This window comes from Acomys russatus, chromosome 23 (assembly GCF_903995435.1).
Source record: "Acomys russatus chromosome 23, mAcoRus1.1, whole genome shotgun sequence".
Lineage (NCBI taxonomy): Eukaryota > Metazoa > Chordata > Mammalia > Rodentia > Muridae > Acomys > Acomys russatus.
In genome coordinates, this window is record NC_067159.1 from 28,775,810 (window position 1) to 28,802,707 (window position 26,898).

The following is a 26,898-nucleotide window of genomic DNA, read 5'->3' on the forward strand; positions in this document are numbered from 1 at the left end:
CTCTTGCTACTTACTTTGTTTTGTGAAGTTTCATTGTTAATGATGCCATAATCACAATACCAGTGATCATGTGTGTATACATGCTGTAAATATGTCAATAATTTATTGGGAACATTTTGTGGTCCATTTTCATCTCAGCCCAGCACTGTCCGAAGTGCTTTTGCACTAATTTTGTTATGAGCCCTGCTTCCTAGAGTTAATAAATGGATAGCAACTTTACTTTATTAACACAATAACCTCTTCTAACAAGATGCTAATTACTCAAATGCTAATGAATATTAATCTTAAAAACTTAAAAATTTAATAATAAGAATTTAAGATGTAAATCTAATAACTACTTAAACTTGAAAACAGTGAGATAAACAAAGAACTTATATTTTTAGTGCACCAGAGTATGTCAAAAGGAGGGGCTACCACATAAGAAACTACAGCAAATCTGAAAGAAAATAGATGAATTTCCAATGATTTAACAGTACCAACAGCTGGTATTGTCAATGAGTTCATAGGAAAGGACTGGAAATCTTTCTGTCTTGTGTTTAAATGGACAATGTTTTTCATTTGTATGTAATTATTAAGCTTTTTTCCTTTTCTATCTCTCATTATTTTTTATTTCCTATTTTTTGGTTATGCTTAATTTCAGAAGTAATAAGATGTCCCTAGTGTTAAAGGAAAGTCTGTCCCTGAGATTCTATCCACCAGCATTGTGGCTTTGGGCAACTCTCTGGCCCTCTCAACCCACTGACTGTAATGTCTGCTATAACATCTGTAAATAATGACAATGGAAACATAAGAGATGCCTATTTGAACAAGAGGATGACAAGCATAAAAATGCAAGACCACCAATTGCATGCTTCACATCCATTGCTTTGGTAAGGGAAAGATACGGAAATTAGGATCCCCTGAGCTGCCTGTTATCCACACCCTGCTGGACAAACACCAGTTCCTTCATCCTCAAAGCTGAATCTGGTTTTCACCAGATACTGTAGCACAGCTTAGCCAGAAAAATCTTAAGGAAAGTAACAGCTGGGCAGATGGCACAAATATTAGTGTCCGTATCCCATATGCCTTATAAAGTTGTAACATTTATTGAAGTGATACATTTAAATGAAAATATCTCCTGACTGCTGAAAAACCGAACTTTTGCCGGACTTTGCAGTTGAGTTAATAACAAGTTTTGGGATCAATTAAGGCTACGTACTTAGCCTACTATAGCCAGGCTGCTCACATTTCAGCTGCCTTTAAGAGAACCATGTGAGTAACGTTATTATGGCTTGGATTTCCCATGCAAACAGTTTTTACAACCCAGCATAGCTTTAATCTTAGCTTATGCACTCTTCCATGCCTCAGGCCCAGTATAGGGTGTGTGTGTGTGTGTGTGTGTGTGTGTGTGTGTGTGTGTGTGTGTGTGTGTGTGTATGTTTTTATGTGTGCATGCGTACACATGAGCTCACATGTGTACATGTGGGTGGGTGTTGTGGTAATGATTTGCGGCAAACAGCCAGCATGATGAAAGCAACCTCTAAACAAATGCCCACCATAAATGCTACATACAACATGTGGCTATACCTTAGGAGCTTCTGTTCTCAGTTATGACTGCTATTCAGGGTCAGTTGGGGTCAGGAAAATAATTGCTTCTCTTGTAAAACTCTGTTAAAGGCTTCTATAAAGAGTCCTGCCTCCCTTTCTCACAACATGCTTTCTGTGCTGTTGAGTAAATACAGAGAAAAGCCTTTTGTTAGGGACAGGGATGTCAGACTTCAGGCATGTAAATCAGGGATCAGAGATAGACTAATCAGATACACACAACAGATATGTCAGTAACTACAACCACAGACAGACAGAAGGCTCAGAGAAGGTGGAGAGATCAAGTTTGGGCTTGCTTCTGTTTAAATGAATTCCAAGAAATAGTTCCTTTACTTTCATTAAAGAGTCTCAGGTGGAGATAATACAATGGAAGGATTTGATACAACTATCAAAGAAAATGCTAAATTAAAAAAAATTCCTGACACAAAACATCCAAGAAATCAAGGACACCATGAAAAGATGAAATAAGAATTGAGGAAAGAGAAGATACCGAGCTCCAAGACCCTGAAAATATTTTCAACAAAATCATAGAGAAAATTTCCCCAATTTAAAGAAAGAGATGCATATAAACATACAAGAGGCCTAAGAACACAAAACAGAGTAGACCAAAAAAGAAAATTCTCCTGCCACATAATAATCAAAACACAAAATGTAAAGAGTAAAGAAAAAATATTAAAAGCAGCAAGGGAAAAGGGCCAAGTAACATACAATGGTAAACCTATCAGAATCACACCCAACTTTTCAGCAGAGACCATAAAGGCCAGAAGAGCCTGGGCAAAGGTCCTGCAAACCCGAAAAAAACCACAGATGCCAGTCCAGACTATTATACCCAGTGAAACTTTCAATAACCATAAATGGAGAAAACAAGATATTCTATGACAAAGACAAATTCAAACATTACCTACCCACAAATCTAGCCCTACAGAAGATAGTAGAAGAAAAACTCCAACCCAAAGAGGCTAACTACACCAAGGAAAACACAGGAAATAGATAACTTCACTTTAACAAAACAAACAAACAAACAAACAAAAAACCCAGACAAACAAACATACTACCACAACCAACATCAAAATAAAAGGACCTAACAGTCACTGATCATTAATCTCTCTCAACATCAATCGTCTCAACTCTTCAATAAAAAGACACAGACAAACAGAATGGATGCATCAACAAGACCCAACAGTCTGCTGCGTTCAAGAAGCACATCTCAGCCACAAAGATAGACATTACCTCAGGGTGAAAGGCTGGAAAAAGCTGTGCCAAGCAAACAAATACAAGAAGCAAGCTGGAGGAGCCTTTGTTTTCATTCCTTAATGTGACATCAAAACATTTTGTGGCTTCTGGTGTTATCATCAATGAGTCCACTGAGGCAGTTGACACCTTTATTAAGTGTCAATTAAATTTCCCCCACAAAACTGAAATATTTTCATTCATACAAATTATGTAAACCAAGCACTCTACAAAATGTTATTTCCTTAATAATCTGAAAGTTGCAATAATTAGTTTTGGAAATGAATTATGAAAAATGATGTATACTCTATCAACATTTATCTTCAAGAAGTGCTTATTTTATATATTTTACCTTAATGATTTTTTTTCATTTTATGTGTATGTTTGTGTGTCTAACTGTGTGTACTATGTATATGTGTGTAGCTCCAGAGACGAGAAGAGGGAATCAGATTCTCTGGAGTTAAAGTTAAAAGCAATGGTGAGATGTCTGACATAAATACTGGGAACTGTTCTTAGCCATTGAGCCATCTTTTCAGCTCCTATATACTTTATTATACAAGAATTATTTATCTAAGAATGATTGATATTCTAAATGTACAAAGAAAAAAAGACTTTCACCAACCTGACATCTGTCAAATATCGAATATCTAAAGTGTATAAAGAACTCAAGAAATTAAACACCAACAAACCAAATAGTCCAATTTAAAAGTAGAGTATAGAGCTAAACAGAGAAGTCTCAACAGAGGAATTTCAAATGGCTGAGAAGCACTTAAAGAAATGTTCTGAGTCCTTATTCATGTCTTTAGTCATCAGGGAAATGCAAATCAAAACAACTCTGAGTCCATATTATACCTGTCAGACTGGCTAAGACCAAAAACTCAAGTAACAGCAGATGCTGGCAAGGATGTAGAGAAAGGGAAACACTCCTCAATTGCTGGTAGGAGTACAAACTTGTACAACCATTTTGATAATCAATGTGACACTTTCTCAAAAAAAAGAAATCTAGGAATAGCAGCAATTCAAAACAGATGCTGAGACTCACAGCTAAACATTGGACAGAGCACAGTGAGTCTTGTGGAAGACTTGGGGTAAAGATAGAAGGACCCAGAAGGGACAAGAGCTCCACAAGAAGACCAACAGACCCAAATAATCTGGGACCAGCGGGGCTTTCAGAGACTTATGCAACAACCAAGGACCATGCATCGACTGGACCTAGGCCCTCCTCACATATGTACCAAGTGGGCAGCTTGGTCTTCAGGTGGGTCCCCTAGAGAGGGGATCAAGGGCTGTCTCTGAGATGGACTCTATTTTGTGCTTTTTGATCAGTTCTTCCTGGTGGGGCTGCCTCTCCAGGTCACAGAGGAAGATTCAATTCTTCTTGAAGTCACATGTAAGTATAGAAAAGCAGTCAATGGGCAAATAGCCCATGAAGTCAGGAAGAGAAATAATGAACAGGGAACAGTGAAAACCCAATGGCAAGCAAACTGCTGCCTACAGTTTAACAGTACTAAGCAGGAAGGCAGTATAGCATGGTTTCTAGCCATAGGTAGCTCATAAATGTGCTTATTAAGTAATAAAAATCAACTGTCTACTACATAGGCTTGTCAAAGGTTTCACTTTCATATCTCTGGATAATCTGCTTTGTAAATCCCACAGGCCCTCTACTCTGGCTTTTGTATATCAGAAAAGCACAACTAACTATGCTCTCTAACGGTGGTAAGACATAAGTGTTTAAGGAGAAGCAGTCAAAATACAATGAGTTCAGGGGAAAGTTCAGAGGAAATGGTCATGTTAAAGAACAATATAAGTTTGAACCGTGACCCTGATGGCACCAGCCACGGGCAAGGTGCCCTGCCTGTGCTGTGCAGGCTCTCCTGGAGCTACAGTGACAGGTTCCATTATGATGAGTTGAGTTGAGCAGTGTTTGCTCAAAAATGTTTACTAATAAAAGTATTTTGTATACAAAGTGATCTATTTTTTAAGCTATTTTTTAATCTCAGTGGCACTCTGGGAGCAAGTGCATGAAAGGAGACTGGTTCCTTCAGTAACCACCTACTCAACAATTCTCTATTCATTTGCACGCCATTTTCACAAGTCTGACTCCTGTGCTTAAATTATTTCTTACGGATTTCTTTTTAGTGACTAACCCAATATGCATTAAAGTAAAATGTTCATATAAATCTCAAAGAAAAATGACTTTATCTACTTGTAATTGTCATGTTTTAATGAAACTTAAATGTTCAACTTAAAGGAAACACACTATTTAAACAATAGCTAAAGCTTGCTATCTTTTTTTTTCTTATTATCCAAGCCATATGTTAAGTACACAATTGTATTAATTCATCTAATCTTGAAATTAAACCTACAAAACATGAACTAGCCAGTGACTTGGGATGAGAAACCAAACTCCGGCTTGCCCCTCCCTGCTATAATCCTATTTTACTCTTTAGAGCTCAGCTTCTTGTGGTCCCTATTTACAATTCTAATTAGTGAGAACCAGCTCAGACTCTGAAATTTATCTCTTAAGCTTTTAGAATTACAAGGCTCAAATGTGCCAAAGTGATAAAAAGAATATTAAAGCGAATTACAGAATTCTGCAGTATCAAATGAATTCTACACTTAGCTAGTTTTAACTTAATTCAAATAAAAAAACTTACCAATTTCTTTATTTTTTATTATATTTCTTTTTTATGTATACATTTATATTATTAAACATAAATAAAATAAACTATATACAGCAGGAAGAACCATGAAACAATCAGGAAGTATATAAATGTTAAATTCATAGTGATTTGGCTATTCATATTTGGCAAACTTGAAGTAAACATCTTTCCTATCTTGGTGCATCTAATATTCTTAATGAAAATCAGTATCTATCATAATCTCATCTCTATTAACTTAAAACATCTATCTAGACCTAAAAATATTTTAACCCCTAAACAACTAAGACTAAACTATCTGGTCTTCAATGACATCAGAGACTTGAGAAGGAATAAAACTTAATTACCCGAGTGAACCAGAAGTGCAGCTTAGCAGCTTCCAAAATGAAAAAAAAAAAAAAAAGGTATTGTGGTGGCTGTTCTCTTAGTTTTTTACAGTAATAAAGTACTGCAATTCAAAGGTCTGAAGGTAATTAATGACACAACACTTCCCCAATGATTTCAATTTTATAAACTTCATTATTTTAAAACATGCAAGTAAGTAAAAACATCACACACCTAACCTATTCTACACATGTAGAATCAGCGTTCAGAATGAAAGCTGTGGGATTCGCTCTAATTCTTTGCTTCCACTGCTGAATATATTTTATTCACTTGTTCTCCACCAAAAATGAAAAATCTATGACAGAACTGATACTAGAAAGCAGCTATATTTTGTCATCCTTTATAACTCATGCCCATTTCCTGAATTTGGTCCTTCCTCATCCCCTAACATTTAGCCTTTTCTCATTCTTTTTTCTACATGTTACACTGTCCCTTTTTATAGACATAATTCGTTAGATAAGGTCTTATATGTGTGTCATGCAAAGTGTTTAAAAGAAGGGAGCTGAAAAATCTGAGTTTTCTCCCTTTCACAGAATTTATCAAGGTTGACAATAAGAGAGCATGTGTATATCTGCCTACAGCCCTCTTATGGATGAGAATTTTTTTTATCATGATCAGCAGAAAAAAAAAGATGTCTGGAAATTAGTATATTTATTTAAAAAAATTTTTAGCAAAATTCAGGGATAAATGTATTAGCATTTGTCTGGAATCTGTACATCAGTAATTCTAGAATAAATGCAACCACCGTATGCAGCTAACCCCTCTTTGGTTAATAAGATTCTAACCTCAGCCGTTATAGAGTCATGATTTGTTCTCCTGAGTGAAAGTGACTACAGTGTAATGGGTTGTTGTGCAATGCATTAGAGGCCTGACATTTTTCTTTAAAGTAGAGCACTGGGTTGTGACCACTGTATGTCATGTATAGTACAGTAATAAGTATTTCCTGGGCATGCAGTAAAAATCAATAGCATTTGATGCAATAGATATTATTGACTCCCACTTCATGGATATCTAATTTACTATTCAGAATGAGTTAAGCAATTGGTCAACCTCCAGTGTTCGGTCATGTACTTACTGAATATTAATTGGATACACAATATTCGTTAACTCATTTAGCAGTGTATTCTTTTTACTAACAGTAACTTCTAGTGCATAGGCTTTAGTTTGTAAGTCATTGGGAGTTGATTCATGTAAATCAGTGCTTAACCCTTCTCCACAAGATAACTTGACCTACGTTTACATTGGTACGTTTCAGAACTTTGAATCACCAATCCTTTAATCTTCCAGTGTTGCTAATGTTTCCTGGTCCCAATGTGAGGCACCTGAATACTTTTCTGCATATGGCTAAAATTTTAGCAGTGGGCACTGAAGAGATAGCTCATTGGTTAAGGACACTGGCTGTTTCTAGAGCACCACAGTTTGATTCCTAGCACCCATAAGGTGGCTCACAACCTTTTGCAGCTCCAGTTCCAGGGGATCCAACACCCTCTTCTGGACTTGACAAGCCAGGCATGTTTGTGGTATGTAAACATACATGCTAGCAAACACTCATGCACATAAAAAAATAATAGGAGTAATAAAATGTAAAATTTTAGCAGTGGATGAAATTTGTTAATAAGACTCTAGTGCCTTTTTTTTTATATAGACATGAAAATCTCACTAAAAGTACAACTATTTGGAAAGGAAAAAGAGCTGTGTGCTTAGCATCCAAATGGCTAACTCTAAAGAACTTGAATAACAACTTTGGAGAAACTCCTTGCTTTCTTGGATGAGAGACTTCATTCCTAACTCCCTAACACACTTCTTTCCCTCTTTCCTTCCCTCCTTGGCCTCCATGGGCACAATTATACACTTTCCCTTATTTCTCTAAGGAAATATTATGCCATAAATTTTCTAACAAGCCTTTTCTCCAGGGCAGAGACATGCTTCACTCAGCCCACCAATGACTTCACATCCACTAAGCTGCAAGGATTCATTTCAGACCAGCCACCACCCAGTACCCTGAACAAAGAACTTCCTCAGGGTGTGCATGCATGCACACACACACACACACACAGATATGTGTGCACCCTTCTACTCCAAGGTGCACCCTGTGACCTCCTGTTTCTCTCAGTTTTTGACTCTCATCCTGTCCTTGAAGACCTTCATTTCTGATGAAGAAGGCTGAACAGGTACAGAGAATAAGGGGGGGGAAACAATTGTTTATGCCATTTTTATTACTACACCCCACACAACATGTGTTACCTACAACAACCCATCATGCCACATACATGCCTAGGAAACCAAAATATAACCTTGACTGTTGAGAGATTAGATAGAGTTCAAACACCCCCCCCCCACACACACACACACACACACACAGAGAGAGAGAGAGAGAGAGAGAGAGAGAGAGAGAGAGAGAGAGAGAGAGATTATGCTCTGATTCACGCTAATTATCAGTGTGATGGCTATTTCTTAATATGAAACTTCCAAATTATCTTTAATGTATGCATTTCTTTCATTTCTAGGAACTGGCTTGCCACAATTTGAAGTAGTTAACGTTTAAAACAAGATTATCCTTTTTCCGTTATGTTTCTCATTCCAGGAGACAAAAGGCTGGAATTGGGGTGCTCTATTCCACCTTTGGGGTGCTCTATTCCACCTCTGGAGAGGAAAGAATTAGAGAGAGGGAAGAGAGAGAGAAATTCTTCAGAAGGGAGAAAAGATTCTTTAATATGGCCAGAAAAAAAGAACAAGAATGGAGAATCCAAGTGAGCAAAATTTCAGGTACTACTAAAGAGCCAGGCGGCTTCTAATGGCACAAGGAAACTAACCAAGGAGAGAAGATGACAAACAGGAGTGGCAGCACAACCTCTCCTCATAGCTCACCTGCATCTACTCATAGTTCCCACAAGAATGATGTTGAGAACATGTTTTGACCAAGATTTCCAAGAGCAGAGATGAGGGTGTAACTCTATAGAGATCTACAGCAAACCCCTACTCATCCTCCAGCTCTTGGCCACTTTTTACTCAGGACCTACCTAGAGAAAATGCATCATGCCATTTCCCTCTACTGAACCCAGTCACTACGCCAACCTTAATCTCACCAAACATAACTCCTTTCTGCCTCTGTGTCATCTTCTTCTGATTCTGACTTTCTCCTGATTTCCCACTCCTGAAATTTTACACCAAGCCCTTTAATCCATGAGTGGCCTGACCAGTGGCGTCTCTCTGTGCTACGTGTCTTCCCTGAATAAAACTCTAAACCTTGTTCTCGTTGCTACCGGAGCTAGGGATGCTTACTCACCGCCATCCCTACTCACTGTGCTTGCTCACTATTCTGTCCATCTTCCAAACTCTTCACCTTGTGTGCCCCTAGCTCCCATGCCTCCTCCACTGAGGACTATAGCTTCGCTTTAGTCATGATCTCCCACCTACTCACTCATGAGCTTACCAAAATATTTAAGGTTCCAGAATTCTTCTCTGCCAATGATGTATCTTTTCCTTTCCCTTGTGTACTTACTCGAAGATCACAGCCTACTCCTTGCTGTTTCAAAGATGAGAACTTTCCTCTAAGATCCGTTTACCATTCATCCCTTGACCACCACCCACCCAATGTCAGCAATACTCCCACCTCTGGTATCTAGAATCTATTCATTTGTTTATCTCACTGTCATCTAGTCTCTACTCAGCATAAATTTCCTGCATACTCTTTGAAATGATGTCATCTTCACTTGCATTTCTCCAGCTTAGCCATGAATGGCTGCTTAAACCACATTCCCAATCACAAAAAAAAAAAAAAAAAAAAAAAAAAAATGTTACCTTATTCCTGAACCTGACTTTAGAAGAACACACACATGCTACCTAGACACATTAAAAGTCCATGCTCATGAGCCTCAAGAAGGTCCTTAACATTGCATGGCAATCACAACCATCACAGTTACCCTTGTGCATTCTTTCCTATGCTCCTGAGTCAATCGTTTCACATCTCTCTCCACAACCTCTATCACCTCTCTCCCATAACTCCACTAGTAACTTTGACTCTGAAAAGAAGGAGGAGGGGGGGGGGAGGAGGAGGATGAAGAGGAGGAGGAGGGAGCGAAAATCTCCTACTTGATACCCAGCTTTCATCCTCATACCCATTCTACTTCCAGATACTTTTACCCACATGCCATTTCCCTTCTTAACTAGCTACATCCCTAGGAAAGGACAACTCTCCACTGTGCACCAGCCCTGTTCTCTTTACCAGCTAATCAAGGAACCCATCACCATTCTCCAGTCTCTTTAATTTCCCCCTGTCTCTTCCTTAAATCATTGATTTCTTTCCTAGCTGACCTTTTCCCATTGTTAAACAAAAATGCTATTATTTCTTTTACATAAACAGAAATGCCATTCTTGATCCCATTTCCCCTTCCAGCTACTCCCTATTCTCTTTTGTGCTTTATAGAAAGGGTCCTTGGTCTGTCCATTGTCCAGTGAGTGAACTCCATCTGACTTTACTCCACCCTCCACTGAAATTACACTTATGACATCATCTCTTACAACCACAATGCCCCAAATATTATTTAGTTTCTTGGCTTATTTTGTCAATGTTTTACAAAGAGGACCATTTCATAGACCTTGAAAATAACTTTTTTATTTGGTTTTCAACATATACATCTCTCCAGGTTTTTCTCCTACATTTTTGCTCATTCTTGCCCATTCTCACTTCTCTGGGTGTTCTCTCAAACACCTACTGTTCATAGATACTCAAAAATACTTCCAGACAATCTTACCCAGTTTCATGGTTTGTCTACATGCTGACTGAACTCAACTTTCTATCTCTGGCCAAAGCTTCTTTTCTGAACCTCATGCTCATGTGTCCAAATGCCTAATCTTTGATAGCACAAACTTAAAATATTCAAAGCTGGCGGAATTATTTCTTCAAGCCTGCTCATCACACAGACCACTCCATCATAATTCATGAAAAAAAAAAAAAAAGTATCCCTCACTTTTCGCATGACAACCATAAACCCTAAAATTCTCCACCCTTGCTTCTGCCATCATCCTGCCTCCAATCCATCTATAAGCACAAGGCCACTGTGCTCACAGCTAAGCACTAAGGGAACCAGAAATGTTAACCATGCAGGGTTGTCTTCAACAGGAGAGATGCATAACCTGTTTTCTGCCCAGACAGTTGGGAATGGATGTGGTTAGCAGCCTAGTGACCTCTATGCTATCTGTAAGGCCAGGCCACACCAGGCTTCCCCAGACTCTTGGATTTATTGTATTCATCCTCCACATACCCTTATCTCGAGCAGTTTCTCAGTTAATAAAACCCATCCATATGGAAAAGGTCACAAGTATTTTGAAAAGTTGGAATATAATCGCGTCTTAAGTTTTATTGAATACATAGGATTGAGCTAATTATCACCGGGAAACTTCTTCCCAAAATTATGCTGTGTTTACATGTGCTTAAAATGACCTTCCTGTGTCAGACTTTGAAGTTTGAACCAACACAGGCTACTGAGCAGCTGAACCAGCCTTCAATCTTGCCTCACATGGGTCAACACTCTGCCTACCATGCTGTTTGCAGAAATTGCTACATCCATCAACAAACAACTCTACCTGTAAATTCTACCTTGAAGCCAAATAGGAACAACCATTTCTGCCTAAAGTAAAGTAACATCTATTCCTAGACTGTCCTTGCTCCCTTCTGTCTGGGTGCTACTACTGAACCTTAGTTAAGCCAGTTCTTGTCATTTCTCTTAAAATATCTCTCATCACTTTTCTTCTCATTTAGAATCAAAGCAAAGGTTATTTCTTAAAATTACCTACAAGAACTAACCTACAGATGCTAACATTGTTTTGGGTAGCCTTCTGCTCTCTCCCTAGCTCCTCCTGTTCTTCTCATCATTTTATTTCAGGCATGCTGACCTCCCTGCTGGTCCTTGGACACATCACCATGCTCTGTGGAGCTCTCACAGTAAGACTTGTGAAATGTACTCTTTTGAGAATAGTGCACGGCTTCATGCTCCTTTCTGTTGGGTATTCACTGGGCCTTCTTGACAGTCATGACACACTGCTCCCTTTCCATTCTCTCCTCTCTTACTGTCTGTTTCTTCTCCATGTCTTATACTGCTTTTGTTGTTTTTCCCCCCTTCTTTCCCTTCTTTGATATGGGCCTTATTATGTATTTCTAGTTGGCTCTGAATTCACAGATATCCCACTTGTCTCTATCTCCCAAGTGCTGAGATTAAAGGCATGCACTAGCACGCTCAGCTTGATTTATTGATTTCATGTTTCCATATGCATTAGTTACTTTTCTATTGCTGTAAAACAAAGCAAAACATATGACCAAGACAACTTCTAAAGAAAAGTCTTTCATTGGACATATGATTTCAGAGGGCTAGAGGCACTGATGGCAGAGTGAAGGCACATCTCAGCTAAGAGCTCACTTCATTATCCATAAAGAGGAAGCAGAGAGAGAGAGAGAGAGAGAGAGAGAGAGAGAGAGAGAGAGAGAGAGAGAGAGAGAGAGAGAGAGAGAGAGAGCGCAGTGGGAACTGTCAAGTCTTTTGATATCTCAAAACTTGTCCCTAGTCAGATACCCTCTCCAAAAAGGCCACAGCTCTTAACGTTTCCCAAAAAGTCCTACCAACTGGGCAACAAGTCTTCAAATGTTGGAGTTTATGGAAGCCATTCTCTTATCCTTATCACTCTCATTTGAGGGTTCAGATCATAAACTTCAAGACAGCAGAGGTCTTGCTTCTTTCTGACCTACTGCAACCTCAGCACCGACAATGTGTTGTAATAAACACATGAACAAGTGCTCTCTGACATAAGATTGGAAGAAAAGCATGCTGTGGTTACAATAGCTAAAGTGAAGTAGGGAGATGGGTAGCTTCTGGGAAGCCAAGCATTAAAAATACAATTCATGTCCTTGGTCACAGGGAGAGAAGACTCAAGAGAATTCTTTAATATAAAGTGTTCCGTTCCAATCTAGACCAGGCAGACAGTACTTAAGAGCACAGCCACAGAAATAATTTGAATAAGGTCACCCCTACATTTCTGAAATGAAAGAGTCGTCACATTTCCATCCTCTTGCTCAGTTCCAGTAGGTGCGAATACAGTCAAAAGTTAATAGCGCTTTGGATGAGTACTGAATGAATGTCTGCTAAAATTGCTTACTACTGAATACGTATCAATGCTGAACTTCAAAAGATTAGATAGACTGTATGTATTTCAAACTTAAATTAACATTATCTAATATAATGTTATATACAATATAATTAATATGATATAATGGCAGGAAGCCTTTGCTTCTATTAAATGAGGTATCAGAAATAAACACTATCTCGGTTAGTTTTTGTTAATCTGACACAAGCTATGGTCATTGAAGAAGATGGAATTTCAACTGAGAAAATGCCCCATCAGACTGATTTGTTGGCAAGCCTATAAGGCATTTCCTTGATTCTTGGTTGATGTGTGATGGCCCAGATGACTGTGGGCAGTGCCATCTCTGGACAGGTGAGCTTTGATGATATGAGAAGGCAGACTGAGTAAGCCATGTTGGGCAAGCCAGTAAGAAATCTTCCTACAGGACCTCTGCTTCATTTCCTATCTCCAGGTCATTCCTCCCTTGAGTTCCTGCTCAGACTTCCCTATATGATGTACTGTGATACGGATGTGTAAATCAAACAAACTGTTTTCTCCTCAATTTACTTTTGGTCATGGTGTTTTGTTTTGTTTTGTTTTTTAATCACAGTAATAGAAAGCAAACTATGACAATCATATTGATATTTAGCTATATTTTATGAATAAAATTGTGTCTAATTTAACTAGGTATAAAACTGTAGATTATGGTTCAATAATCCCATGAATTCAATGATTTTTAGTTTTTCGTTTTTTGTTTTTTGTGTGTGTTTTTTTTTCCCTTATCAAGTCCCAGACTGGTATTACTGATCTTAGCATTTTTAAAGACAGGTCTAAACCAGATGGATGGCATTTGTGAGAAAGATTTCAGTTGCAGAAAAACATTTTAGATTAGCACAACCCAGATAAATGGTAACTGTTACCAAATTACAACTAAGCATAATCTTCTCTGATGGCACAGGCTACAGACATGCTATTTAAGATTCAGCCTGACCTATGAAAAATACTACTCTGCCATCAGGTAGGTTAAGAATCACTATGAGATGACTGCATTATTCTAAATGTGGATTGTCACATTCAGTCATATTCATGGCATGTTGATTCTGCTAGGACTTTTTCAAGCATTCCCTCAGTCGTCTACAACCCTGACTTGAGGCTGTTATAATCACTGAGGTTGGATAAATTCAGCTACAAGAAGGTAAATTTCCCAGGGTCTCTTAGCCTGAAAAAGTGAGAAAATAGATTCTGGCACCCACATTTTTAACATGACTTCCAGAAATGGTCTGAGTCACACTAAGAGAACATCTGCTAAAGTGATTGTTGACTGTATCGTCTTGTTGCTGAAGGCTTGCTATCACAGGAACATTAATATTACCTTAAAATGCTGTCTTAAGATTGTACTCAGCTATGGGCAAAGGATACATGAGGTTAAACTGATAAGTTTGGATCTTTACTGCTAACATTTGGTGGCAGCGATTCCAAGTGCCAAATGAGGGCATTTTAAAAACTGTTGATCCTTGGTATGATTCGTAAGATTACATTGAAAGGGTGCCAAGCACCAGCCCTTTATTTTGAAGTCAGTGAAGTGAAACAAATAAATTTGATACAAGGCAAAAGTATGTAAACCTAGTGAGACTTTTATTGACACTTAAACTGGCTATAAATGTTTATGGAAATGTTATAGTTTATTTTACTACCTGGGTGTTAGCCTTGTTTATAACAGTGTAATATCAGTTCTGACAAAATTATTAAATAAATATTTTATTTATGACTTTCAGTAATGAAGTGAATGTTAAGGTTGTCCTCTTTTTAAAGCTTTAAATATATACTTTTTATTAATTTATTCATATTACATCTCAATTGTTATCTCATCCCTTGTATCCTCCCATTCCTCCCTCCCTCCTGCTTTCCTCCTACTCCACCCCCTTATGACTGTGACTGAGAGGGACCTCCAAGGTTGTCTTGTTCACAGAGGAAAACTAACAAGACTAGTATAGTCTAATCTAATCTTTTAAAGAAAACAAGTTAGTGATCAAAATTGCAATTGTCGGGAAAAGAAGATGAACGCTTGAAGTTTTTAGGGTGTTTTCTTAGGCCACACCTCCATGTCCTTTGTTTTTAGGGTGTTTTCTTAGGCCACACCTCCATGTCCTTTGTTTTTAGGGTGTTTTCTTAGGCCACACCTCCATGTCCTTTGTTTTTAGGGTGTTTTCTTAGGCCACACCTCCATGTCCTTAAGATATACATCATCACAAAGCTCAGAGCTCCCCAGGCCTCTGTTTCCTTTAAATTATTATAAGCCAAGGTGTATTTTTAATTAAATTTCAAAGTTCACATCATAATTATTAGACTCATTTTACTTTTTTAAAAAAAAATCTGATCCTAATTCCAGTTTAAGGACTCTCTTAGCACACCAACACACGTGATATTTTTGGCAAGCTGATACAGCCCAAATTGTCTTACATTGAGAAATGTAACAGGGTACAGAGAGTGCTGGTTTCCATATTGCATGTCAGAATGCTCCCTGGAAACCCCGGCTTAGAAGAAAAGCAGAGAATACTCTGTCCCCTCTTTGTCTCTACGCCATAGTATGTGAGTGTCACATAATTAGAAATAGGAATATTTTGGCTTCAATGGATGCTGATTTCATTCTCATATGTATTTGGAAATTATTTTCATTTCTACATTTTATTAGAATTTTAGTAGAACTCATGGTAACTACAGTGGAATTTCTGGTGTTGGTTTTCTTTTAAGGATTCCTTTACCTACTGCATTAATCTGAGGATAAAGAAATACTCTTTTCTATTAACAATGGTACATTATTTACATGATCCAAGCCTCAGGATAAAGGACTATATCGCTGTATATCGTGAAAGGCAGCTCAAATATCTGCTCAAGAGGTCCTGTGGAGCTCTACTAGGAAACTAGTGGAGCCAACAAATCTGGGCAGAGGAGGGGGTGCTGCAGAGACTGATGTGCCAACCAAGGACCAGGCATGGTGAGGACCTACACCCTCTGTGCAGATGTAGTAGGTAGGTAGCACAGTCTCTTTATGGGTCCCATGATATGGGGAGTAGCAACTACTTCTGACATAGATTCTGGCCCTCACATGTTGATCATTTCCCCCTAGTGGGGCGGCCTTACCAAGCCACAGAGGAAGAGGATACAGGCAGTGCAGATGAGACTTGATAGGCTGAGGTCAGATATTAGAGGAAGAGGGCTCTACTTTCTGAGGACAGGGAAGGAAGGAGTGAATATGAGTGAGGGAGGATGGGACCAGGAGGTGACAAGGCATGGGGCTATAATTGGGATGTAAAGTGAAAAAAAAAAAAAAAAAGATGTCCTGCAGCAGATACAATTTGGATATGACACATAGACTTGTGTGCTCCCAAGAATATTACTTAAGCATCATAGATTCATTTTCTGGGTCAGTAAACCCAGGCTTACCCCGCATCTCAAGAGGTTTTGTCTCAGATAATTGAAAAACTCAGGGTCCAAAACTTGATGCACAATAACCCATTAACTGTTATTACTTTAACTTTATAACTTTTAGTTAAATTTCTGAATAATAATAATAACACATAAAATACAGACAACAATATTTACAACCAGTTAAATCTAAGTGATTTCAGACAATCAACTTTATAGTTTTGTGGGAGTCAATTATAATTTCTTCATTGATTATGTACAGTAGTTGTAATTAGACTGTAGGAACCTTAGAAGATTATGTTTAAGTTTCCTATTTTTTAGTTTAACTGTCATTGCATCCTTGGGAAGAAAGCATTGAGTGTGTCTACAACCTGTTTACAGACTGGAGAAATTCCACTTGCTGAACTGAAATAACTTCCAAAAGTTACAGAACTTGACTATGAGCCTCTGGTTTATGATGTCATGTCTCAGAGAAATGCTCTTTTAAGATGAAACGTTAGGGAATAGGTGGCTACTAGAAGAAAGGTGCTGGACTGGTTAAAACTTTTCAGAAAAACTCAAGAAGTTAGGCTTAATATTGATCACGCACAAATACAGAATTTACTATTAAGAGAGAACTCCCTCCTAAAATGGTGCCTAAAAGATAAGATTGATAACCGTTGACCTGTCATATAATTACTTTAACATGATAAGAACTTGGTCTGAAATAAGTTATTTTCATTTTACTTAATGCTATTTTGGGTATTAATTATGAAATATTTGTTTAATATTTACCTAAATGGAGTAATAACTATATTTCCTATTTATTAATATATTGACAACTTAGAAAGTGAGTTAATTGATATTGAAATTTGGGAATATATTTAATTTATTTAACGAATCTAAGTAACATGTTAAAAATAGAGCACATTTCAAATTCAAACGCAGACATTTTTATCGAGTAAATATGTGTATAAATACATATATACATGCAGGAGCTTGGTTTTCTTTCTTAATATAATAAATAAATAAAGTTCAAATTATTTGTTCAAAAGAGTAACAGAAGCATATCAGATAAAATTATTCCTAATGGAAAATAAGATAAAGAGGGAAGATATAGCATCTGATGGGGTCTTATCCCATCTATACATAGGGAGGAAGCTATTTGGTCCCAAAGTATTGTCCAGTATCAACATTGCTCACCTGTACGTCATGGAGTTATGTGTTACTATATCCTGACAGTACTCTACAGCAAAAGCAGCTGAGTTTCACACGCCACTGTGCCAGATCCTCTCACCAAATGCGTCACAGTGGGCACAAAGGGCAGTGGTGGAAGCTGTCTGTGTAGGTTGAGTTCAAGCATGCAGACTGTGGGGCATTCATGTGAGCCTGCTTTTGCCCTCAGGTTGGTATTAAATAGTCCTAGTGCTTCAGAGCTTCTCACTGCAAGCACCACCCCAGCAGATGGCCCAGGACTGTACAATCCAAGGCCTCTCTACTCTTATTATCCCTCGTGTTATCAGCAAAAGCCAACAAGTCTCTGTATGTCTGTGTGACAAGAGACACACTCCACTAAAAGATGAGAAACCCTGTCCTCAGTGACAATGTCTTTCCCACCAGTGATTCTCAAAAGGAAATAGAGACTTTCTGTAACACGATGGCCCTGCTCTTACGGATGTTCACAACCACAGGAGACTTATGTATGCTAGAAGTACCATGAATAGGTTTTTATTTTAGAATGGCAACATAAAATAGCATAAAGTGACCAGAATAGACAAGAAACAACTGAAAGTATGGAGGTTTGTGGTCACTATGCTATGTGACCGTGAAGACTCAGAAGTGAATGCGAGCCTAGATGTAGAAGGTCCACAGTGGTACATTCTAGAGATGCACACTGGGTACGCCAGGGATAACTGATGTGGACAGCTGGTTTAGGATTGACACAGTGGCATAATACAGAATAGAGTCCCCCTCTGTATGGAGATATGGGATTATCTTGTTCAAGAGTTAATCAAGTTGGGTGTGACAGTCTCCTAAGCACAGGAGTCTGCCCATTTTTTCTAAGTTCCTCAAAATGTGTGTAATCCTTCCCATCCCTGCCTCCCACCCCCACCCCACCCCCGCCTCTTTTTCTTTGTCATATTCCTAAGGATGTTTTGGGCTTCTCTCTTTTTCCAAATCTCCCTCCTTGCCATGGGCTGCCTGCCCACCATGTGGCTGAGCTCCATGCCAGCTTACCTCTGAACAGCTGCCTCCTGGCAGCTGTCAAAGTTTACAGCTTACCTCCCTGAGGTTTGCTTTTAAACTGTAATAAAATCGTCCTGGGGCTATTGTCTGAGTTTGGTCTTAAGTTCTTTTACTGACAAGATGAAGACCCAACATGTAGCAACTCCCATAAGACTTTCCAAAATGTTTAGTAAACACAAATGGAGACAAAATGAATAGATAGGAATTTAGGGAGATAATCATTTGGGTGTGATAAATAAGCAAATTGCATTTTGTTATTCAAGAGATTTACCAATTTTGCTGGCTTTTTAAAAGCAAGGCTTTTTCCACTTATGACCTCTTTCCACTCAAGTAATTTTATGGAACTCTGGGTGAGTATATATAGCAATATAAAATATGCACATAAATCAAGCATTGCCTAATAATACAACATAAGGAAACTTGCTTTAAAGCAATTTTGTACTTTATAATTTACTAGAGATGAAAGTGACTGTATGTACTACTGAAATGGGAATGTTTGCTTATTTTTGCATGAAAATTGAATCTTGGATGAATATTTGATGACAGAGGTCTTAGAGTTGATGGGTATATATATTTGTTTGTTTGTTGTTTTTTTAACAGAGTTTCTCTGACCATAAATGTGTGTGCCACTACCAGGTTGGTACTCTGATTTTATATCCACCCATTCTAACAATGCCATTTCACATGAGTACATATTAGAAAATAGCAGAAATCTACTGAGTGTCTTCTCTGAAATCACTGGCAATTCTGTCCCCAACACCAAGCCAAACTTCATTTAATGCTTTCTTTTTTTTTTTTTTTTTTTTAATGATTCTTAAGTCAGGAATTCATACAACAATTTTTAAAAATCAAATATTCTAATGTAATATAATCCAAAGACATACTAATTTGATATTTGCATGCTGAGAGATGAGGGTCAGGAAATATTAAAAGTCTTTGTTTTTTTATAATTAAACTATTACATTTTCTTATGAAAAGAAAACTTTGCATGTGTCCAATGATGCTGAATTCTATGGAATTTCCTTAGGCTAAAGTGCTCATGATGTGTATCTAGAACCAAGGCTGAGAACTGTACGTTATAACAGGGAAAGCACTGAGAGAAACACCTTGGGTTCATTACAGTTTGATTCCAGATCAATTTTGGTAATTGCACATTCGAAGGCATTTTCTTCTTAACAGTGTCTTGTGGCACCTACATTCAGTTCTTTAGCCCCATAAGAGGCACAAGCCGCAGCTTAGGAAACTTGGCTCTAGAGATCTAGTATAAGTGGACCGAATGCAGAGGCAGATGCAAAGAAGCATCCAACAACTCTGAGATAATTTGGAATCAAATAGTGAAATTTACCTCCTGTGAACATGACATTAGCCATAATTATTTGTCTTTCGTTATACTAACTGTCGCTTATTCTTGACATGACCTCTTATTCTTTATTATTCACACACACACACACACACACACACACACACACACATGATTAAACCAACAACAACAACATTTTTAAACTATAGTGATTACTGGGCTTTTCTAGACATTTCAATTTATTTACAAAAATCTTTGCCCAAATGATTAGAAAATATCAATACTCTTGGGGACAAGTAAAATAAAAAATGAATAGTTTTCTATAGCAAACATCTAAATACTTCATTTAAATTAATGACGCACTTTTATATACTCTCAGAATTAACTATATTTCTAAACCAGTTGGCAGAAAGCATTGTTTTTAGCCCAAGCTCGCCTTGACCTCGCTAAGCAGCTGAGGATGACCTTGAACTAAGTATTACATTATTCTTAACCACTCAAGATTATGTGGTTCACATCATTTCAGAGGAAAATACTGACATTTATTTTTTTCTGTACTTCACAAGCTTTAGTACTTCTAAAATCAAACATTGACATTTCAAAAGTCAGTAATGTGTTAAAAATGATTAACTTTGTGACACCTCACTAAATCTGTATGAAGAGAAAATAGCATTGTGATCTGAGACTCTGCTTGGATGATGGGTGCTGCTCAATGTATGGCCCAAATCTCGCCACTCCCTCTTACCTGGTTGCAGGTGTTGATGTCAATGCCCCCCTTCAGATACTCCACGACTTTGTCCAGGTTGCCTGCTCTGGCAGCGCGGAGGAAGCTGGCATTGCTGTCAGACTGTAAGAGAAAGAAAAGCCCTTTGGTGAATTTGCAGAAAACCACCAATGCACCAGATACAGGAAGACAACAGTGTAAACCCTGCACATCAGACAAGCTTTGGCTGGGAAATGTTCAGTACTGGCTTTAAAACACTGAGGTATCTCATTCATAGCATAAGATGACAACCACATGATAGCTTAAGGATGTTGACATTTATGAGAAACCCACTTTATACATACAAGAATACAAAGGAGCCATTAAAATAAAAATGATCGTTACTGCTTTACTCCAAATTCTTCAGCCAATTCAAAGACGAATTTACACTATGCAAAATTCTACTGTTATCCACTTTAGATTTTCCCCTGGGTTTCAGTGTTGTCTGCAAGGCTGTTCACATGTGTATGGGTGGACATGTGAGCAGGGGGGTGAGGGTGCAGGAGCCTGTGTGATCATGGAGGCGTGGGGTTGATGAAAAGTGTCTTGATCCATCACCACTCTACTTTCTGTTTTATTTATGGGGGTAGGAAATGTCCAGTGGGTAATTTTGTGAGTTGGCTTGCCCTTGGGCTCTTCTGTCTCTCCCTCCCCAGTACTGGGATTACAGGGCCCATCATGCCTGCTATGTTCTGGGGGTGCTAGCTCTCATCTTGTGTAGCAAGTGGTTTGTGCATTTGGGCCATCTCCACAGGCCCTATCCATTTGCTTTCGCATTGGGTTTTCGGTGAACTGATACTGAGCCCAATGGCAAGAGAGAGAGAGAGAGAGAGAGAGAGAGAGAGAGAGAGAGAGAGAAAGGAAGAAAGAAAGAAAGAAAGAAAGAAAAGAAAGAAAGAAAGAAAGAAAGAAAGAAAGAAAGAAAGAAAGAAATGAATTTAAAACTAGCTGCTTGGGTTCCTCTTTGTGTTTCTTTACTGTTAGTTTTCAGATGACTCAGCGGAAGAACACTGAGTTGGGGTCACTGCAGTCGTCCAACCTCATGTTGAGAGGAAAAAGATGCTTTGGAGACAAGGAAAGCATTAGCTGGCAGGTGTGCACTAGGCTGATGCAAATTTCGTACTCCTAGTGGTCTGGGGAAAACACTGTTAAATGAAAACCAGCTGACATAACACTAGACTGAGATGTCTTGGTAAAGATGAGAGCCCTCTGGATGGAGACTTTGTTTTCAGGTTTTCATCTTCCCACAGTTTCCACAAATCTGGTCCTGGGAAAATCAACTGTATTTGCATCATGGAAGGAAAGTCAGGAGGCTGTTCCAAAGGCAGAATTAACGATTGCCCCAGGCTTGGATAAATACTCTGAGTCTCCAACCTTAACATAATAATGACAATAAGCTTTTGTTAGGGTTCAAGACAAGTATGTAACTATTGTAAATTTTCTTGTGGTATATTATCTGACCAAGGAGAAAGGAGGCCCGAAGTGGGACGTGAGTCCCATATTTGGATGTAAGAGCTGAGTTTGACGAGCTCTGTTTGCTTTCGAGTTTGATGACGTCGTCCTTAGTGGACTGCACAGCCCCCTTCCCACAAAGAAGACTACACTTGGCAGGGATTCTTGGCACATTGCGTCAAAGCTGTTTTTTAAGATCCGTGATGACGGGCAGGTGTTGGAATTGAGAATATTTTCTCGGGGATTTTCAAATATATGATAGCTTGCAGGTCATTAAGCGATTTACACTCAGGAACCTGGAAACCCAAGAACTGAATCATCTCACATTGGTCCAAGTACCACATGGGTTATAGGCTTCCAAGTCACATGGAGGCTCAAGAGTTGAAAGGCATGGCTGAAATCTAGACATCCAAAATATGTGCTCTGATTCTTCGGGAACGCCTCATGGTGTGACTGGTGTGGAAATGTTCTCCTTCCCTGGATGCCTCCTGCTACATCCTTCCTGAAAGCCGTGCCCATGGCAGCATGCCCTGAATCCATCTGCAATGTGGCAGGGACAGAACCATGATTCACTTTAAAATGCTTCTTCTATGTAATTATCTTTGCTGTTTTCAGTTAATGCTAAACTACAGTAGGATTTTTTTCCCCTCCAGGTTTCTTGCTACATCACTTACGTATATCTCGATGTTAAACATGGCACTATGAAGAGTTCACAAAAAAAAAATCTTATTTTCTTTTTTACTATAAATCAACACAAACAAAATATTATAAAGTCCCGTGTATGAAATATAAAAATATTATTATGTAAACAGTTTTTTTTCAAAATAAACTGTATTAAAAACTGAGTCAAGCAAATAGTTCCAATTTGTGTATGAAACAAATAACTGTAGGTAATATTTATTGAGTATTTACTGTGGAACAAGAAAAAAGTAAAGAAGCTATATGCACTGCATAATCAATATCCATATCAAGACTATAAAGAATGATGTGTCAATATGAGGAAAGATGCCTAGAGAGTCTCTTAGGTCATATGATTTCTTGAAGATGGGGGCAGATTCAAGATTTATTTCACATTTATCAGAATCAGAACCAGAAACCTCTGCTATTCTCCTCCCCACCAGCACAAATTATCAAAGTAAAAAACCACTACAGGTTGCTCCCTGATAAACTGGGGTCATGTCTTTTCTCATGACCACACTTACGCCCTTGGTCTCCATGATCTCTGTAAGCCACGCCATCATTTATGACATCAGGACTGCACAGGCAATTCTTACCTGCCATGTCTACCTTCACCTACTGCTATTTCCAACACTTAAGATCTGAGTGAGAAAAACCCAGAAGCTTGTTCATTTAAGAATGGGGAGAAAAGTGGCAATGTATATACAGCATTACAAAGCCAATCAAGAGGGCTGGAGAGATGCTGGCTCTCTGATTACAAAGCACTTTCTGCTCTTCAAAAAAACTTGTGACTGGTTCTCAGCATCCACAGTGAGCAGCATACAACCAACTGCAACGCCAGTTTCAGGGCACGTTGTACCCTATTCTGGCCTTTGGGTACACCCACACAAATGTGGCATAAACTCACGCAAACATACACATATACATAAATACAAATTAATCTTTTATTTTTAGGAGACAATCTACAGAAGCTCCAGGAAGTGCACAAGGACCTCTGCCAAGCTTCTCTGAGGAATGGCCAGGTGGCAGCTGCCTTTGTTGTTACAGAGTGTTTTCATAACTGGGTGTCTCTTTTCTGAGTTAATTTTTTTAAATGGATACATTTCAAGACTTAGACAAAAACCTTGGAAGGTTAGTAAATAATATTCCTAGTGGTATAGTAAATGTACTATTTGTGTCATCCTGCCAGGAGCCTCTTAGACAATTTAATATATGTGAGATTCCTCTTCAACCCTGTAAAAGGACTTAGTTTTCCCAAAGTGAGGAAATTAAAATTGTTGTTGTTGTTATTATTATTATTATTAGTTGGTTAAAAATATAAATTTCAAGGACAGAATTAGAATAAACTTCCAAAATTTGTAAATAGAAAAGAAAGGAACTTTACTGAGGTTCTAATGCGTACTTTTGCATAGAAATATACCTTTCCTTTCTTTTTCTTTTTTTAATCAAAAAAATATTTTAATGCCTACAATTTCTTGTATACATAAATTGCAAAACATTCACCTGTATATGCAAAAGTACATTCTTCTTCAGATCAACAGCACCAGAATACCTTTCCTTTCTTGCACACACACATTGACAGATACAAATGTGACATCAATCTGTGATTACAACTCTTGAAAAAAGAGCCCTAGACAACAGGAGTCTGGTTACTTTTAATCAATAAGGAGATAAAAGAGGATACAAACAGAGAGAGAGAGACAGAGAGAGAGACAGAGACAGAGACAGAGACAGAGACGGGAGGAGAAGAAAGGAGGGGAGGGGAGGGGTAGAAGAAGAGAAGAAGGAACAGCAGAGGAGAGGAAAGGAAAAGAGAGGAGAGGAGGGGAGAGGAGAGAAGGGGAGGGGAGAGGAGAGGAGGAGGTTTTTGTCAACCTGTCTTTCTCTCCAATTATTAAAAAATAAAAGTAGAGATTTTAAGTCAAGGATTAGCAGGAAGAAAGCAAGCTTTCCAGTTTTCTGTTTTCAGCCCAGGAACTTCTCACATCAAAGCTCAATAAAGAAGAAAAGAAACAATGACAACTCCTTTGTAAGAAGGTCTGCACAAGCCAGGAACTTCTCTCTGCTTTGCTGCTTTGTGTCTGTCCCTGGAACCCTCCAATCCTATAACCAACTGTATGAGGCCTATAAACCTCCACTCTCTGGAAGGAATTCAAATGCTCAGTTCCGCCTATTTTAATATGCAGCATATGGTAATCATTAAGTGAGCCTGCTTTATAACCCTTGTGTGACATCTCCAGCCAACAACCAAAGGCTTCTTCTCCAATTTGTCTTGACACTGTTCCATTTCTGAATCGCAACATCAGCAAAATAGGACTTTCCTTACACCCAGCATGACTGTGAGAAGGAAAGTGTGTTCCCCAGGCCCATGATATCCTGTAGGAATGCTTTACCAATGGCTCAGAACCCAGGACTCTACTCAGTGCTAAATATAATTATACTTATTATTAGGCTATTTCAATACTAATCTGATGAGGAGAGTAAATGCTCCAGATCAGGTAGATGGCCAGCCTATGACAGAGCACAGAAGATTATTCTGGTGTATCTCTTTGTACTTCTAAATCAGTGCCTAGCAAGTGAGATCTGGCAGACATGTGTGTACACATTTGCATGTATTTGTGTGGGGGCATGCATTTGTGCATGTGTGTTTGTGTGTATGGATATATGTATGTGTGTTTGTGTATGTGTATGCTTGTGTATGTGTATGTGTGTGTGTGTGCCCACATATGTGCATTAGTTTTTGTTGAACTCAAGACAAATAAAATATTACACAAGTCTTAGGCTGAATGTTATGGTTTTTCTACAATATGCTCTTAATATTTTCAATAGTTAAAATAGTATGAAAATATGCACTTCATATACCAACAGTATACAAAAATTAAATTAACATCAGATTTTTTTCTTCTTTTCTTTTTTCTTTTAGACAGTGTCTCCCTGTGAAGCCTTGGCTGGCTGACCTGGAACTCACTATATAGACAAGGCTGGCATCAAAATGAAAGGCATGTGCTGCCTGCCATACCCGGCTGGAAGAATTTTTTGGTAAGATTTCCTTTGTGTGTGTGTGTGTGTGTGTGTGTGTGTGTGTGTGTGTGTGTGTATGTGTGTGTGTGTGTGTGTGTGTGTGTGTGTGTATGTGTGTGTGTGTGTGTGTGTGTGAATATTCACCTACATGTATGTATTTGTAGCACACGTGTGCCTGGTGCCCTCAGAGGACAAAAAGGTCATTAGAACTGAAGTTCCCAACAATTGTGAGTTTGCAGTTGCTGGGAACTGAACACAGCCCCCATGCAAGAGCAGCAAGTAGCCATGTGTGGTGGCACTCGCCCTTAATCCCAGCACTCAGGAGGCAGAGGTGGGCACAGCTCTGTGAGTGTGAATTAGCCTGGTTGACATGGCATGTTGCAGGCCAGCCATGGTCACATAGAGATGCTGTTTTGGGAGGACAGGAGTTAGTCCCAACCATTCAGCCATCTCTCCTAACACTGAAAGTTCATCAGCTCCTCTGCATTCTGTTGACATCAGCCCTCAGACGTCAACTGAGGATCTTCCACCGATATCATTTGGATAACAAGGGAAACTGATTCTTTTGTTTTAGGAGCATACATATTGGGACTTGGCCTTGAATCTACTATGCTGCCAAGACTGGTTTTGCTTCTGCCCCATGAGGGCTGCGATTCTAGGCATAGGCCACGTCACATGGTTTTTGTGATTCTGAGAATAATCCCACTACTCCACACATGTTAGGCAAGAACTCTATCAACTGAACTATATCACCAGCACTCAAAAACCATTGTCCTACAAATCCTATACCTAATGATATTCCTCGTGTCTAACGCGTTGGACCAACCACCCAACATGCCAGAGGGACTACACAAAAGTGTTCACAGTACTTGCATGGCATGTACACAAATTCAAAGAAAATCCCTTTTGGATCTTTACTGATCATAAAGTATTTGTTTTACAAACAAATAATAATCAACTCTAACAACTTTTAGTCATGGATAAAAAGATCTCTGTTACAATGGCTTGTTTGGCACTTTAAAGTATATCTGAATAAAATGCTTTTCGTTCCCTGACTA

The 26,898-nt window shown here is 38.6% G+C and overlaps 1 protein-coding gene across 2 annotated transcripts in view; it reads right to left on the reverse strand.

The window, feature by feature from the left end:
* Positions 1 to 26,898, reverse strand: part of Ank2 (ankyrin 2) — a 213,162-nt gene that overhangs the window by 169,302 nt on the left and 16,962 nt on the right. For both annotated transcript variants that reach the window (XM_051165831.1, XM_051165830.1), the window contains exon 2: positions 20,672 to 20,773. In XM_051165831.1, the coding sequence (XP_051021788.1) occupies positions 20,672 to 20,773 (102 nt within the window). The remainder of the gene's footprint in view (positions 1 to 20,671; positions 20,774 to 26,898) is intronic.